This window comes from Vipera berus (genome assembly GCF_964194415.1).
Source record: "Vipera berus genome assembly, chromosome: Z".
Taxonomy (NCBI): Eukaryota; Metazoa; Chordata; class Lepidosauria; order Squamata; family Viperidae; genus Vipera; species Vipera berus.
Window position 1 is genome coordinate 3,055,729 of NC_138205.1, and position 16,542 is coordinate 3,072,270.

At 49.5% G+C, this 16,542-nt stretch overlaps 1 protein-coding gene across 1 annotated transcript in view; it reads right to left on the bottom strand.

Moving 5' to 3' along the window:
• LOC308677720 (chromosome-associated kinesin KIF4-like) overlaps positions 1 to 16,542 on the bottom strand; it is a 48,611-nt gene that overhangs the window by 18,424 nt on the left and 13,645 nt on the right. Inside the window, exons 12-27 of the mRNA XM_081344365.1 lie at positions 15,313 to 15,418; positions 13,978 to 14,028; positions 13,263 to 13,448; positions 12,556 to 12,659; positions 12,123 to 12,267; positions 10,380 to 10,490; positions 9,547 to 9,630; positions 7,347 to 7,460; positions 7,047 to 7,202; positions 6,761 to 6,846; positions 5,649 to 5,778; positions 5,261 to 5,431; positions 3,436 to 3,543; positions 1,801 to 1,878; positions 1,608 to 1,709; positions 301 to 450 (exon numbers count right to left, since the gene is read on the bottom strand). Of these exons, the coding sequence (XP_081200491.1) occupies positions 301 to 450; positions 1,608 to 1,709; positions 1,801 to 1,878; positions 3,436 to 3,543; positions 5,261 to 5,431; positions 5,649 to 5,778; positions 6,761 to 6,846; positions 7,047 to 7,202; positions 7,347 to 7,460; positions 9,547 to 9,630; positions 10,380 to 10,490; positions 12,123 to 12,267; positions 12,556 to 12,659; positions 13,263 to 13,448; positions 13,978 to 14,028; positions 15,313 to 15,418 (1,882 nt within the window). The remainder of the gene's footprint in view (positions 1 to 300; positions 451 to 1,607; positions 1,710 to 1,800; positions 1,879 to 3,435; positions 3,544 to 5,260; positions 5,432 to 5,648; positions 5,779 to 6,760; positions 6,847 to 7,046; positions 7,203 to 7,346; positions 7,461 to 9,546; positions 9,631 to 10,379; positions 10,491 to 12,122; positions 12,268 to 12,555; positions 12,660 to 13,262; positions 13,449 to 13,977; positions 14,029 to 15,312; positions 15,419 to 16,542) is intronic.

Genomic DNA, 16,542 nt, shown 5'->3' on the forward strand with positions numbered 1-16,542 from the left:
TTCCAACTTGGCTCTTTGATGACTTGTGGACTTCAACTCCCAGAATTCCTCAGCCAGCGTGAGGGAACTATGACCTGGCTGAGGAATTCTGGGAGTTGAAGTCCGCAAGTCATCCAAGGGCCAAGTTCGAAGACCCCCAGCTTAGACCAACCTGGCTGGCCCGCCTTTCAGTAGGGAAAGAAAGGAACTCGACTCAGCGGCTGACAGATAAGACAGAAAAAGCGAGCCTCCATATTCAAGAGCAGTCTCCTGGAGAATTGAGGACAGTGACATGAAGGATGATTTCTCCCTGTTACGTACCCCTAAAATGCTCTTCCTGAGGCCTCGGGCAATTTTGGCTGGCACCCACTCGTCCTCCGCTTCTTCTCCCGACTCAGAGGATTCAGAGAAGGGGTCTTCGAGACTCATTTCGGATTTTGGTTTCGCGGTGGTCATCCGGCGAGGCTTCAGCTGAAGGAGGAGGGAAGAAAGTTGTTACACCGAAGGAAGGGCAAAGATTACTTCAGAAGGTTAGTTTAGGCCAGGGGTAGGCAAGCTTGGCCCTTTTATGACTCGTGGACTTCAACTCCCAGAATTCCTGAGCCAGCATGAGGGAAACTTTGGCCCCTTCGTGACTCGTGGACTTCAACTCCCAGAATTCCTGAGCCAGCATGGGGGAACTATGGCTTCCTTGATGACTTGTGGATTTCAACTCCCAGAATTCCTGAGCCAGCCATGGCTCAGCTTGGAAACCTCTCCTTCTCCTCAGCCTGGCTGGCTCAGGAATTCTGGGAGTTGAAGTCCACGAGTCACAAAAAAGCCGAGGTTGCTTAGCCCTGGTTGAAGCAAACTATGGGCAGCCTTGAAGCACAGAGCTACAGACTAAGATGGTGTTTCTCAATCTCTGCGACTTTAAGAGGGGTGGACTTCAACTCCCAGAATTCCTCAGCCAGCCATCCTAGCTGGGGAATTCTGGAGTTGATGCCCACCTATCTTAAAGCATACTGGCTGGGGAATTCTGGGAATTGAAGTGTATCCATTTTAAAGCAGCCTGGCTAAGGAATTCCGGCAGCGGAAGTCCACCTATCTTAAAAGCATGCTGGCTAGGGAATTCTGGGAGTTGAAGCCCACACATTTTAAAGCATGCGGGATGGGGAATTCTGGGAAAAGTCCACCCATCATAAAATGCTGGGTGGGGAATTCTGGGAGTTGAAGTCCAGCCATCATAAAGCATGCTGGCTGGGGAATTCTGGGACTTGAAGTCCAGCCATCATAAAGCATGCTGGCTGGGGAATTCTGGGACTTGAAGTCCAGCCATCGTAAAGCATGCTGGCTGGGGAATTCTGGGAGTTGAAGTCCAGCCATCGTAAAGCAGGCTGGCTGGGGAATTCTTGTGAGGAGATGGACGGCAAATACATTGAATAAATAATAACAACAACATGGTCTTAAAAGACCTCCAGATTTTTTAGGCAACACGGTCGCTCCTACGTCCGATCGTTACGCGGCTGCTGTTTTAGCAGTAACCGGGACAGTGGAAATATGATAAACTTCCCTATTTCTAAGGAACTGGCCAGTCCTCGGAAGACACACACACACACACAAACACACACGCACACGAGAACACCCACCTTGGGAGGGACGTAATCAAAAGGAGATTCCGGACTATCTCTGAGGCCGGGATTCACCTGGTAGATCTTCCGCCCGCTGGCAGCCTGGAGAATGGTCAGCTTCTGCGGGAGGAAAGAGAGAGGCTGGGTGGTTTTTGCCCGGATAAAGACGTGGCTACCTGTCCGTGCAGGTGAGGCGCTTCTTTGGACTCACCTGTTTGAGCGTCTCCAGCTCTTCGCAGAGCTGCTGGTTCTTCTCAAACACCTCTTGCATTTTTCCCAGCTCCTCGTCCTGCCGGCCGCCGAAGGGGGGAGAAGCACGAGGGACAGAGAGAAAGAAAAGGCCGGCGTATTCGTTTAGCGACCGTTTCGCTTCACAACGGCGGGAGCAACCTCGTGGCCCCCCCCCCGCCACTGACACTCAAGCCTTTGGGCCAGTAGCCCGCAGGGGCGGTCCTCAACTCAGAAGGGTTCGTTTAGCGACCGGTCAAAGTCCCAACAGTGGCGGTGGGGAAAAAGGGACACCTTTTCACACTTAACGACCGTTTTTTTTTCCAGCATCGCCCGCGCTCACGTGGTCAAAACTCAACGAGGCTTGGCAACTGGCACGGACTTAGGACGGTGGCAGTGTCGTTTCCCCCCCAAAAAAAGGATTTCCCCTTTGGACACCTTCCGGCAAGCCAAAGCAAGGGGGGGGGAGAGAAGCCGGATTCACTTAAGAACCGTGTGGCTCGCTTAACGACGGCAGGGATTCCCTTAACAACTGTGGTAAGAAAGGTGGTAAAATGGGGCAAAAAAATCAGGGAACCCGTCTGCCTTAGGAATGGGAATCTGGGGCCCCGTTGTAGCCCTAAGTCCTCTCCGTAAACTAAACCAGAGCCCTCCAAGGTTGGTTCTTTCTTCTTTCCTTTTCCCTTCCTTCATCTTCTCCCAATTCATTTCCTTCCTTCCTTCCCTTCCCTTCCCCCCTCTTCCCTTTCTTCCTCTTTCTTGTCTTCTTTCCTTCTTCTCCCAATTCATTTCCTTCTTTTTCCTTCCTTCCCTTCCCCCCTCTTCCCTTTCCTTTTTCCTCCCTGCCTCCCTCCCTCTTTCCTTCCTTCCCTCTTTCCTTCCTTCTTCTTTTCCTTCCTCCTCCCAATTCATTTCCTTCCTTTTTCCTTCCCTTCCACTTTCCATTCTTCCTTTTTCCTCCCTGCCTCCCTTTCTCCATCCCTCCCTATTCCCTCCCTTCCTTCTCCCAATTCATTTCCTTCCTTCCTTCCCTTCCACCCTCTTCCCTTTCCTTTTCCCTCCCTGCCTCCCTCCCTATTTCCTTCCTTCTTCTTTTCCTTCCTTCTCCCAATTCATTTCCTTCCTTTTTCCTTCCTTCCCTTCCACTTTCCATTCTTCCTTTTTCCTCCCTGCCTCCCTTTCTCCATCCCTCCCTATTTCCTTCCTTCCTTCTCCCAATTCATTTCCTTCCTTCCCTTCCACCCTCTTCCCTTTCCTTTTTCCTCCCTGCCTCCCTCCCTATTTCCTTCCTTCCCTTTCCTTCTTTTCCTTCCTTCCTTCTCCCAATTCATTTCCTTCCTTCCCTTCCACTCTTTCCATTCTTCCTTTTTCCTCCCTGCCTCCCTTTCTCCATCCCTATTTCCTTCCTTCCTTCCTTCCTTCCTTCCTTCCTTCCTTCCTTCCTTCCTTCCTTCTCCTTTCTCCTTCCCTCCCTCCCACCGACAAGGAATCCTTTACGCCCTGAAACCTCGGCAGCGACTCTCTGGATCTTACCTCTTATCCTGAAACGCTATCAAGCCCCCCCTCCCCCGCCCGATTTAAGGCCATCGCAGCCCCCCCTCCCCCCCCCCCCGCTCACCTGGAATCTGAGGCGCTCGAGAAGCTGCTGTTCCCGTTCGGAAATGGAGGTTTCCAGCCTTTTCTCAGCTTCTTCCTTTTGCTGGACTTGGCTGAGCAGGTAGAGAATCTGCCCAAGGGAAAGAGGGTGGCAGCGTTTGGCAAGAGAAGGCGAAGCCCAGCAGGAAGTGGAGCTCCCATAATCCACAGCTTCAATGGGCTTTCTCCCTCGTCTTAAGAGAATTCAAGCCAGCTTCGGAGTCCCCTGCTTGTGGACTTCAACTCCCAGAATTCCTCAGCCGGGCACGGCCGGCTGAGGAATTCTGGGCGTTGAAGTCCTCAAGTCATAAATGGGCCATGTTTGAAGACCCCTGCTTGTGGACTTCAACTCCCAGAATTCCTCAGCCAGGCATGGCCGGCTGAGGAATTCTGGGAGTTGAAGTCCTCAAGTCATAAAGGGGTCATAGTTCCCTCACGCTGGCTGAGGATTTCTGGGAGTTGAAGTCCACAAGTCATCAAAGGGCCAAGTTGGAAGACTGCTGCTCATATTAGTCCTCAACGTACGACCGCAATTGAGCCCCAAAGTTAGGTGTCGCGTTAAAAAGTGAATCCCCCCCTCTGTTTTACGACTTTTCTGGCCACACGTGTAAACTGCCATCGTTAAATGAGTAGCCCGGTGGTTAAGTGAACCTGGTTTCCGCCGTCGGCTTTGCTTATCAGAAGGTCGGGGGGGGGGGGGGGGAAGGGGGAGGATTGCACGGGGAGGGTACTGCGACTGTCATAAATAGGGGCCCATTGCCAAGTGTCCAAATTTCGATCACCTGACCGTGAGGAGGCTGCGACACGGTCGTTAAGCGTGAAGAACGGGTCCTAAGTCGCTTCCACCCACCCACCCCCATGCTGTTGTAACATGAACTGTGTCAAGTCGCGGATGGCCTGCGCCAACTTAGCGACGGCAGTGATTCACTTAGCAACGGTGGCAAGAAAGGTCACAAAACGGGACAAAGCTGGCTGAAACCGTCCTGCTTAGCAACGGAAATTGGCGGGTCAATTGTGCTCAGAAGTCAAGGACGACCTGACGATTCCTGTTCTTCGAAAACAAGGTCCAGCACTTTCAGGGGGGGGGTGTGTGTCACTGCGTTACCTATTGCGACATTTCTGCAAACAGTGTGTGTGTGTGTGTGTGTGTGTGTGTGTCCCAAAGGTGCTTTTTTTCAGGAGGCAACAAGACTTTTTTGTTTTTTTCTTTGAAGAGGTTTCGCTTCTCATCCCAGAAGCTTCCTCAGGTTCTGACTGCATGGTGGAGAATGGAAGGATTTATACTCCTTTGCAGACAGCTGCTCCTTTGCCTTCTTTTAGAGAGCAGTTGAGGCCACTTGGAGGTTTAGCTGTGTCCTCAGGGTCCACATTTTGGACAGAGAGGACCGCTGGTTTGGAAGAGGGGTCAAAGAGGCCATCTAGGTCAAAACTGAACAGCCCTCCCTCAACAGAGGGGGAAGGACACGGCGCCATCCATCTCCAGTCTACAACACGGCCCTTTCAGCAGTTCCAAGAAGGCTCCACACCCATTTGCACCACTCAGGTGACCCTGAGCATACAGGTAAACCTCCAAGTGGCCTCAACGGCTCTCCGAAAGAATGCAAATGACCAGGTGTCTGCAAGGAGTACAAATCCTTCCATTCCCCACCATTTAGCCAGAACTGAAGAAGCTTCCTGGGTGAGAAGTGAAACATCTTCAAAGAACAAAGGAAGAAGTCCAGTTGCCTCCTGAAAAGGGGGGGGGGGAAGCATGTTTTGGACAATCTGGATGACGGAGAATCCCAATCCTCTTTTTGTCCGGGCCGCACCTTCTCCTGGTACTCCTCCTCCACCTGGACCAGGCGTCTCTCCAGCTCGCCCTCTGCCTCGGCAGCCCCCTTACGCTCTTCCAGAAGCATCTTGTGCACGTCGGCGCAGGAGGTTTTGTTCTGCTGGAGCCGGCTCTCCAACTTCCCGTTTTCGACTTTGGAGGACACCAGCTTTTTTGGGGGAGCAAGGAAATTCAACAGAAGGGGAGGACATTAGGAGAGTTTCTGGCCACACACCCACACCCAACACACCTCTTGACCAGTAGAGGACCAGCGAAGCTTTGGACCTCCTCTTGAAGGTACCAACCAGCCACGTCCTGGGGCCAGGCGGGTTGGCGGGGCCCTTTCTGGAGTGGCTCCTGGCTTCTCTGCGGCCCCCAAAACTTACTTCCCCAATCAGGTATTTGATGGCGCACTTGGCTTCGGATATGGTAGCAATGTTTTCCCAGCGCTGTTTGGCCCGGTCGCCGCTCTCGGCGTCCAGCAACTTCTGCTGCAGATCGGCAATCTGGGCGCTCCTGTGGAATGGGGTAAAAGGGTTGGTGGGCATGAGCAACAGCACTTAAGACTTAGAGACCACGTCACCCTGTACCACGGTTTACGGAGTCAGCCTCTTGCCCCCAACAATCTGGGTCTTCGTTTTACCGACCACGGAAGGACGGAAGGCTGAGTCAACCTCGAGCCGGTCAGGATCGAACTGTTGGCAGTCGGCAGTTTGCCTGTAATACTGCATTCTAACCACAAGGAAGGAAGGAAAGAAAGGAAAGGAGAGGGCAATGGAAATGAGGAAGGAAGGAAGGAAAGGAGGAAGAAAGGATGGAGGGAGGGAGGGAGGGAAGGAAGGAAGGAAAGGAGGGAGGAAGAAAGGATGGAGGGAGGGAGGGAAGGAAGGAAGGTAAGAAAGGAAAGGAAAGGAAAGAGAGAGCAATGGAAATGAGGAAGGGAGGAGGGCAATGGAAAAAAGGGAGGGAGGGAGGAAGGAAGGAGCAATGGAAAGGGAGGAAGGAAAGGAAAGGAAAGGAAGAGCAGTAGCAATAGACGTATATACCACACCATAATGCTTTGCAGCCTGGCTGAGGAATTCTGGGAGTTGAAGTCCACAAGTCATCAAAGGGCCAGGTTTGAAGACCCCGGCCCTCAGCCATTACAGACATATGCCTGTCCAATCTCTTCTTGAAAGCCTCCAGTGATGGAGCACCCACCACTTCTGGAGGCAAGGCGTTCCACTGGTGGATGGTTGCTGCTAGCCTGTCCTGCTTTGCGCCTACGGAGGTGGTCCAGCTGTCGTTCGTAACGCTTGCGTCTCTTCCATATTTGGATTTTTGGTCATCTAAGGCAGGGTTTGCCAACCTTGGCCCCTTTTAAGACTTCCAACTTTTGGACTTCAACCTCCCAGAAAACCTGCTGGGGAATCCTGGGAATTGAAGTCCGCAGGTTTTAAAGGGGCCGAGGTTGACAATCCCCCGACTGAAGAAGCCGGCTTCTCGGGGTTTCTCTTACCTGAGTTCTATTTCGGTCTCCAGGCTCTCGATCTGCTTGCTGATGGAATGGTTGATTTCCATGGATTTGTAGGAAAACGTGCGTCGCTGGGGGAGGGGGGGGAACGAGAAGGATCGTCAAGCGCCAGAAGGAACCCCCCAAAAGGCTGATTTGGGTGGGGCGAAATTCCTTTAAAGCCAGTAAATGGGAGGGGAATCACCTCCCAGGCCGCTTCCAAAGGCCTGGATTGAGAGGGAAGGACCCCCCCCCGCCCTTCCCCCCCCCACCGGGCTCCTGTATTGCTCACCCTGTATTTGGACGGGAGGACCTCTCCGGCCTCGTGCTTCTCTTTCAGCAGCGCAATCTCCTTGGCCAACGTCCGGCGGTCGTCCAGAAGATCGTTCAGATGATGGCGGGCTTCTTCTATGCTCACCAGGACCTCCACTTCATTCATCAGCCAGTTCTGGGACGGAAGGAGAGGATTTTGGCGCCCCAGGGTCGATGGGAATCTGGGCCACCCTTCCCATCATCCACTACCCGCATGGACCCCAGCTGCTGGGAATCCGAGGGGATCTAAGGAGCCAGAAGGCCATTCCTGGAGCCTCACCTTCACCCGGGCAGCGACTGCTTCCAGTCCCCGGCTCTGAAGGGCCTTTCGCTTCGTCCCGGCTTCGTGCTGCTTCTGGAGGGCATCCTTCAAGCGCTTGTTAGCCGCGGCAGCCTGGGAAGGATGGCAGAGGTCAGAAGCTTGGAAGGAGGCGGAGCCTTGCAGGGCAGTCCTCGACTTACAACGGTTGGCAGCCAGTCGAGTGACGAGGAACAAGTGAGTTGGAACGAACCGCACCGCCGCCTGGTTTGCTAGCGGCAGAGCCCCAGGTGGAAGAGGGGGGGGGCAAGGACAGCCGAGAAGGTCGTAGGAAGCTCGCTTCCCACCATACAGGACATGGCTTACAAGCGCTTATAGCTCGGAGCATTGTTAGAGACTCCACACACCCTCACCTCATGGTCTGTTTCTGTTGCTCCCCTCTAGAAGGAGGTTTCAAAGTATTTATAGAACAACTAGATTCTGTAACAGCTTTGTTCCTTATGCCAAACTAGACTGTGATGTTTCTCCGTGTCATGTATGTTTACATTATGTGGGTAAATGCATAATTGTATTTTTTTTGAGAGCTGAATGCAACAGTTTCATTTTAATGTATGCTGATTAATGTACATTTAAAATGACAATATTTTCTATTCTACTATTACTATTCTATTGCATACTATTCTATTCTATTATTCAATTCTATTGTTCGATAATTCTACTCTATTCCATTAATTCTATTCTACTCCATTAATTCTATTCTATTCTATTATTCTATTCTATTCCTTATTTCTATTCTATTCCTTATTTCTATTCTATTCTATTCTATTCTATTCTATTAATTCTATTCTGTTCTATTATTCTATTCTATTCTATTCCTTATTTACATTCTATTTTATTCCTTATTTCTATTCTATTCCTTATTTCCTTTCTTTTTTCTATTCTATTATTGTTCTGTTCTGCTCTACTCCTATTCAAACAGGAACTGCCTTCTGCACCTTATCCAAGAACAGGCAGGTCAGAGAAAAGGCAGGAGCAGAGGTCAGCCAGATGACTCCTGAGGAGGCAACCTCGCCCTTCTTGATGGGCTGCACTGGAAGCTGGCTATTTAGCACACTAGACAGATGGAGGCGATGCTGGGAACAACGTGGTTCATTTCCTAGCTGTGTGTTTTCTGGCCGCTGCAATTCCTGCCTCGCTTTGGAATTGACACCGTGCCCTGACTTGGATCGTGCCTTGTGAACGCTGGTCTTTTCTCGCCTCGTCAACCCTCTTGTATTGTGAATTTCTTTTTGCCTGGTGGACTTAGAGTGGGAAACTTTCAAGTGTCATCTGGACTCACTGCGACTTTTTGACAAGCAAAGTCAAAAAGTAAGCCAGATTCCCCGTAAAAACTGGGTCATGGTTTAACAACTGCAGCGATTCATCAGCAACTGTGGCAAAAAAACACCCCAAACCGTAAAAAGGGGCAAAAACTCACTGAAGACCTGTCTCACTTAGCTACAAAAATTTGGGTGTCCATTGTGGTCGTAGGTTGAGGACCACCTGTAAGGCCAGGAGTCAAGAGGCCGCCTTTGATTTACGACGGTAATGAAGCCTGCACATTACGATCGTGACGCACACCACTCACTTGGCCAAACTTTCTTGGGGGGGGGGTAATGACGCAAGTGTTGCAGTCATTAAGTGAACACCTCAGTCATTAAGCGAACCCACTGTTTGCTATGGAATGTTTTGGCAAACCCCTCCCCGCCAGACAGGTAGTTCTCGACTTCTGACCACAATGGAGCCCCAAATTTTTGCTGCTACGTTAAGACATTGGCTGAGTGAATTTTGCTGTTTTTACGACCTACCTTGCTATAGTTGCTAAGTGAATCACTGCTGGTGTTAAGTTAGTAACACCGTTGTTAAGTGAATCCGGCTGCCCCAAACAGAAGGTCGCAAAAGATGATCACGTGACCCCCGGGGACGCTGCGACCGTCGTCAACACGAGTCAGTGTGCCAAGCGTGCCAATTTTGATCCCGTGATCCTGGGGAACGGTCGTTAAGTGTGAAAAAACGGTCGTAGGTCGCTTTTTTCGCTTACCGCTGTAACTTGGAATGGTCACTAAATGAAACGTTGTAAGCCGAGGGCTACCTGCATTAGATGTTATTTTAAGGGGAAACACGAGGGTGGGGTGGGGGGCTTCTGAAAGAGGAAAAAGAGACAGTGTCGGCGGTCCCTCACTTCTTCGGCTTTGCGTCGGAGGACGGCGGCCTGTTTTTGGAAGTCCTGCTCCAACTTGACCAGTTCATACTGCCGCTTGCGATCCTGAGGAAGGAAACAAGATTAGATTAGATTAGACTGTCGCCCTGCCTATTTAACTTCCCCCATCGACTTTGCTTGCGAGGGACCCTGCAGCCGTCGTAAAGACATGCCAGTTGCCAAACGTCCAAATTTTAATGACGTCACCAGGGGGATGCTGCAACGGTCGTAAGTGTGAAAAAACGTCATAAGTCACTTTTCTCAGGGCCGTTGCAACTCCGAACGGCCACTAAACAAACGGCTGTAAGAAGCGAACTATTTGTAATGTGCTTTGAATAGTGTAGGTACTCACTGACAGTGCAAACCAAAATCACCCAGCAATGCCTTGTATTTAGAAGAGAATGGAATAGAATAGAATAGAATAGAATAGAATAGAATAGAATAGAATAGAATAGAATAGAATAGAATAGAATAGAATAGAATAGAATAGAATAGAATAGAATAGAATAGAATAGAATAATAGAATAATAAAATAAGGAATGGAATGGAATAGAATAATAAAATAAGGAATGGAATGAGATGGAATGGAATAGAATAGAATATAGTGAATGGAATGGAATGGAATAGAATAGAATAATAAAATAAGGAATGGAATGGAATAGAATAGAATAATAAAATAAGGAAATGTGATGGAATGGAATTGGATGGGATCGAATGGAATAGAATAGAATGGAAACGGAGTTTGGGATCTGTACCAGGCCAGCTGATTTTAAGCTGCTTCCGTGTGGGAATGAATGTCCAAGCGTCCAGCTCACCTGGGCCTTCAGCTGGATGACCTCCTTGTCCTTCTGCTGCTTCCACTGCCGGAATTTCTCGGCATCTTCTTTCATCTGCCGAATCAGCTGAATGCGTTGGTTTTTCATGGACTAACAAGTTGAGAAAATGGATTTTTTTAGGAGAAAATGGTAGATAAAAGTTTGTTGGTAAAACAAACTTTTGTATCACAGAATTCCAGCCTTGTTTGTATCCTAATTTACAGTCTAAATGTTGGAGGTGTGGTAGTTTAGAAGCTACCTATTTTCACATGTGGTGGACGTGTAGAAATATAAAAGCTTTTTGGATTAAAATTTGGTGGAACATTCAAAAGATTTTTAAGAGAAAGATAAAGTTTTCCCCGCAATTGTTTTTATTGGGCATTGTTGTAGATTGTGATGTTAAAGAAACTAACTTGATGTTGAACATGATAACGGCAGCACGGTTACTGGTGGGACAATATTGGAAGAAAGATAGTTTGCCCACTGTAGAAGAATGGGTGTTTAAAGTTTCGAATCTTGCAGAAATGTCTAAGATTTCTGCTTATCTGAAGGCTCATTCACAGGAAAGATATATTTCAGTTTGGAGGAGATGGATAAATTATATTCAAAACAAATATGGGACTAAAAAGTATCATTTAGCTTATGAGTAGATTTTAGTGGGATATTGTTATTGGTACTTTGTATGTATCTATGTTAAAAGAGAGTTAAAGCGCATTATGAATTTGGTTAATTGTATATTATGCATAATTTTTATTTAGATTATGATTATTGTAACTATAATCCTGTATTTAGCTCTGGGAAGTGGGGGGGGGGGAAGTGGGTGGGTTTGGGGTGGGAGGGATTTGGGGATATATTGTAAAATTTTGTTTTTGTAAAACTCTTTAATAAAAAAAAAGTTTGTTGGTAAAAAAAATGCCTCACGTTTGTACCCACAGGCTTTGGGGGATGGATTGTGTCACTAGCCACCTTCATTTTCCATAATTAAAGGAGCAGGCTTCCAAATTCCAGTTGTGTCATAGACACGCAAATACGTGTCCTGTACACATCTAGGTATTTGTTTTCCTTTTTTAATATCCCAAGGTGTACACTCAGCTGGGTGACTTTGGGCCAATCACCAAGTGACAGTGAGTTCTAGTTCTGCCGTAGGCATGAAAGCCACCTGGGTGACTTTGGGCCAATCACCAGGTACCTGAGTTCTGCCTTGGGCATAAAAACCAGCTGGATGACTTTGGGCCAATCAGCAGGAGAGTGACTTCTAGTATCACCTTAGGCATGAAAGCCACTTGGGCAATTTGGGGACAATCCCCAGGTGCCTGTGAGTTCTAGTCCTGCCTTAGACACGTATGCCGGCTGGGTGACTTTGGGCCAATCCCCAGGTGCCTGTGAGTTCTAGTCCTGCCTTAGGCATGAAAGCCAGCTGAATGACTTAGGGCCAATCCCCAGGTGCCTGTGAGTTCTAGTCCTGCCTTGGGCATAAAAACCAGCTGGGTGACTTTGGGCCAATCAGCAGGAGAGTGACTTCTAGTATCACCTTAGGCATGAAAGCCACTTGGGCAATGTGGGGACAATCCCCAGGTGCCTGTGAGTTCTAGTCCTGCCTTAGGCATGAAAACCGGCTGCGTGACTGTGGGCCAGACCCTCCCTCCGTCTCTCTCTCTCAGCGTAATCCACCTCACAGGGGCTGCTGTTGTGGGGAAAATTGGAGGAAACAAACCACCCAATAAATAAATAAATACTGTTTACCTGGATTTCTCGGTGGAGCTTGGAGACGGTCTGCTCGCTGGACTCTTTCATCTTCAGCAACTTTGACTGTTCTTTCAGCTTCTTCTTTAGCTCGCTCATCTCCCCTTCCAGCTCCTGGAGACGTTTCCGGCGACGTTCGCTCAGCCTGAATGGAGATCGGAGCCAGAGGGTCCGAAGTCCGGCACCACCCGCCCCCCCTCCCCCAACTCAGAGACCCTTCCCCTAAGGCAGGGGTAGGCCACCTTGGCTCTTTTATGACTCGTGGACTTCAACTCCCAGGATTCCTGAGCCAGCCACGCTGAGGAGAAATGGAGAAGTTTCCATAATGAGCCAGGCCGGCTCAGGAATTCTGGGAGTTGACGTCCATGAGTCATAAAAGAGCCAAGGTTGCCTACCCCTGCCCTAAGGGTTTATTACGCCCCGTGCTCCTCACTTGGCTTGGGTGACGTCCTTCTTGTTGATCTGCAAGGCGAGGACCAGGTCCTCCTTCTCCTTCTGCAGCTTGGCCACCTCTTCTTCCAGGTTCTTGATGTTGATCTTGTCAAAAGGGAAAAAAAAAGAAGTCAAGTTGGCGTCTTTGTTTGTATGTGTGTGTTGGGGACGGGGGTTAGGTTTTCAAGTCCAACTGCCCAGATGTCACAAAGGGCCACTTGCTCTGGCCAGGCCCTAACCCTAACCCTCCATCAACTCTTCTTGCCGGTTGGCAGGACGTTCCATGCGATTCTTGTAAGCCAAGTGTCTTCAAAACTTTGGCCCCTTGATGACTTGTGGACTTCAGCTCCCAGAATGCCTCAGACTCGTACACCTCTTCACAGGGCTTTCACAACCCTCTCTGAGAGGTTTACGGAGTCAAGCCTATTGGCCCCCCGACCATCTGGCTCCTCCTTTTTACCGACCTCGGAAGGACGGAAAGCCGAGTCAACCTTGAGCCGGTCAGGGTCGAACTGCTGGCAGTGGGCAGAGTCAGCCCGCAGTACCGCACTCTAACCACTGCGCCACCACAGCTCGTATGAATGAATGAATGAATGAATGAATGAATGAATGAATGAATAAATCAAGCTAGGCCTGGCAGTTATCCCACTGAAAATAATTTGCGATCTGATGCTTTGGCCCCGCCGGGCTTGAGGCTGCAGCCCTTACCTGGGACTGGCACTGGATGGGCTCCAGCTGGCGGTCACTCTGGGACAGCTTCCGAGCCAAGGCCTCCTTGAGGGCCAGCGCTTGGTTCAGCTCTAGCAGCTCCTTGGACATCTGAGCTTGCTGGAGGGCGTGCTGAGCGGCGTAGTCGTCCGAAGGCCGAGGCGCCTCTAGGTGTACCGAGGATGTCTGGAGAAGAGAGAAGATGGTGTGTGTGTGTGTGTGTGTGTGTGTGTGGGTGGAGAGAGAGAGAGAGAGAGAGAGAGAGAGAGAGAGAGAGAGAGAGAGAGAGAGAGAGAGAGAGAGAGAGAACATTAACACTGTTATGCAGCTGTTTCTCAATCGTGGCCACTTTTAAGACGGGCGGACTTCAACTCCCAGAATTCTCCAAACCCGGAGGGGAGAGGCGTTTCCATGACAGCCAGAAGTGTTTTATCACCTGTTTCAAGGCCCTTGATACTGCAAATGGCCATTAAAACATCTGGAGGTTAAGTGGACCACAGTAGGGGGGAGAGAGGAGGGGGGGGAAAGGGATGGTTTTGTGGGTGTGTGTGTAAACATGCCCACACATGAACTCCTGTTACTCGCACGAGTGGGATGGCGAACCCCAGCAAAGCTCACATGAGTGGGGCTATGCGCACCCACCCACCCCACACACACAAACGTGCCACAGCCCACAGGTTGGGGACCCCTGAAGTAGAGGGCCAGGTGTACTTACAGAGTCAGACTGCTGTTCCGTGATGTCCATGTCAGCAACAGCAGGATTTTCCTTTTGTAGAAAACCCAAAAAAACAATTTTAGGAGGGAGGGACGGAGGGGAAAGAGAGGGAGAGAGGGAGGGAGGGAGGGGGAGAGAAAGGGAGGGAAAGAAAGGGAGAGAGGGAAAGGGGGAGAGAAAGGGAGAAACGGGAAAGAGTAAGAGAGAGAAAGAGAAAGAAGAGAGAGAAAGAGAGTGAGTTATTGTGTGTGAGAGAAAGGGAGAGAGAAAGATAGAAAGGGAGAGAAAGATTGAGAGTTGAGTGTGTGTGTGTGAGAGAAAAGGTGAGAAAGGAGAGAAAGGGAGAGAAAGAGAGTAAGAGTGAGTGTGTGAGAGAGAAAGGGAGAAAGAAAGGGAGAGAAAGATTGAGAGTTGAGTGTGTGTGTGAAAGAGAAAAGGTGAGAAAGGAGAGAAAGGGAGAGAGAGAAAGGGAGAGAAAGAGAGTAAGAGTGAGTGTGTGTGAGACAGAAAGGGAGAGAGAGAGAGAGAGAGAGGGAGGGAGAGAAAGAGAAAAAAAAACAATGGATGTGTTTTTACAGTAACCACAAATATTACATCAGGAGTAGGTAGATTGCCATATATATTTTTTTTGTGGACTTCCTTACAATACTGGAATTCTGGATCATCTAACGAAGACCGAGAAGGGGCAGGACTGACAAGTGAGCAGAAGACGTACGTTTTTCCCTGTCACCACTGTGAGAATTGAAGGGTGGACTGGACCAGATTTTGGCCCACAGAACAGCCCCCTTCAACCCCCCGTTGATAGGGCTCGCAACTTGGGCGTCCTCCTGGATTCGCGGCTCAATTTTGAAGATCACATAGGAGCCGTGACCAGGGGGGCTTTTGCCCAGGTTCGCCTGGTGCGCCAGTTGCGACCCTACCTGGACCGAGATGCCGCCGGGACCTGAAGACCTGGCTCTTCGAGCTCTCTGGCCCAGGCTGAGAATTTTTTTTTAATTTTTAATTTTAACTGGGTTTTTATTTTTCTCAGGGTCTCATTTAATCTTTTTTAATTTGTTTTTAACTTTTGTATTGATTTTCTTTTAAATATCCTGTAAACCGCCCTGAGTCCTTCGGGAAAGGGTGGTATATAAATCTAAATAAATAAATAAATAAATAAATAAATAAATAAATAAATAAATAAACAAACCTTCCCCTTTAGACCCCACGCTCGCAAACGTGGCTCAACATAAAACAAGCGGGTTACTTTGCAAGCCGGGCCTCCCTAGAAAGCCTTTTGGGAAATGCTGCCGCCCCGGGGGCCGCTGACGGCCGGGGTCCCCTTCAAAGCCTCACCAGCAGCTGAGCAATGGCGTGCTGTAACTGGAGAAATAGCTCCAAGGCCTCTTTCAGCGCTTCGTCCTCCAGCGATGTCAGCAGCTTCTGCAGGTCGAGTTTTAACCTGAAATTTCAAGGGGAACCTTTGGAGGCTTTTTCCAGACTGCAGATTTGGTTGGCTGGAGGCCTGTAAGACCCAGAATTCCCCAGCCAGGATGCTTTAAGATGGGTGGACTTCAAGTCCCAGAATTCCCCAGCCAGCCTGCTTTAAGATGGGTGGATTTCCACTCCCAGAATGCCCCAGCCAGCCATGCTTTAAGACGAGTGGACTTCAAGTCCCAGAATTCCCCAGCCAGCATGCTTTAAGGCGGGTGGACTTCAAGTCCCAGAATTCCCCAGCCAGCATGCTTTAAGACAGGTGGACTTCAAGTCCCAGAATTCCCCAGCCAGCATGCTTTAAGATGGGTGGATTTCCAACTCCCAGGATTCCCCATGAGTAGATTTCGACACCAGCATGGGAATTTTAAGATGACGTCCACCCATCTTAAAATTCCCAAGTCCTCCTTGACTTACGACCACAATGGAGAGCTTAAGCTCCGGGGCTAAGCAGAGCGGTGCTTAAGTGAGCCACACCCATTTTTTTTTTATTTTTTGCCCCACGCTTGTTAAATGAATCACCACGGCCGTTAAGTGAACCACGTGGTAGATCCTGGCGCTTTCCCCACTGACTTTGTCAGAAAGTCACAAAAAAGGGAATCACGCCACCCAGGGGGACGCCGCAACCCTCGTCAATAACATGCCGGTTGCCAGAATTTCGACCAGGCGGCCCTGGAGATGCTGAGACGGTTGCAAGGATGAGGGCCAGTCCTAGGTCACTTTTTTTCAGCGCCACTTTAACTTTGGTCGCTAAACAAGGACTACCTGCATATATATCTCCCTTTCTGCATTTCTGACCTGGCTGATCCGTTGCTCTGGATCTCATTTAAGACCCTGGGCAATTTTAAGAAGAGACTGGACAGCCGTTTCTCAGAAATGGTATAGTGCCTCCTGCTTGAGCAGGGGGTTGGACTAGATGACCTCCACGGTCCCTTGCGACTGTGTTTTTTTCCCCCTTCCTTCCTTCTTCCCTCCCTTCTCCAAGTTTTTAAGAAGAGACTGGACTGCCACTGGTCTGAAATGGTCTAGGAATTCTTGCCTGAGCCAGGGGTTGGACTAGATGATCTCCAAGGTCCCTTCCAACTCTTGTTA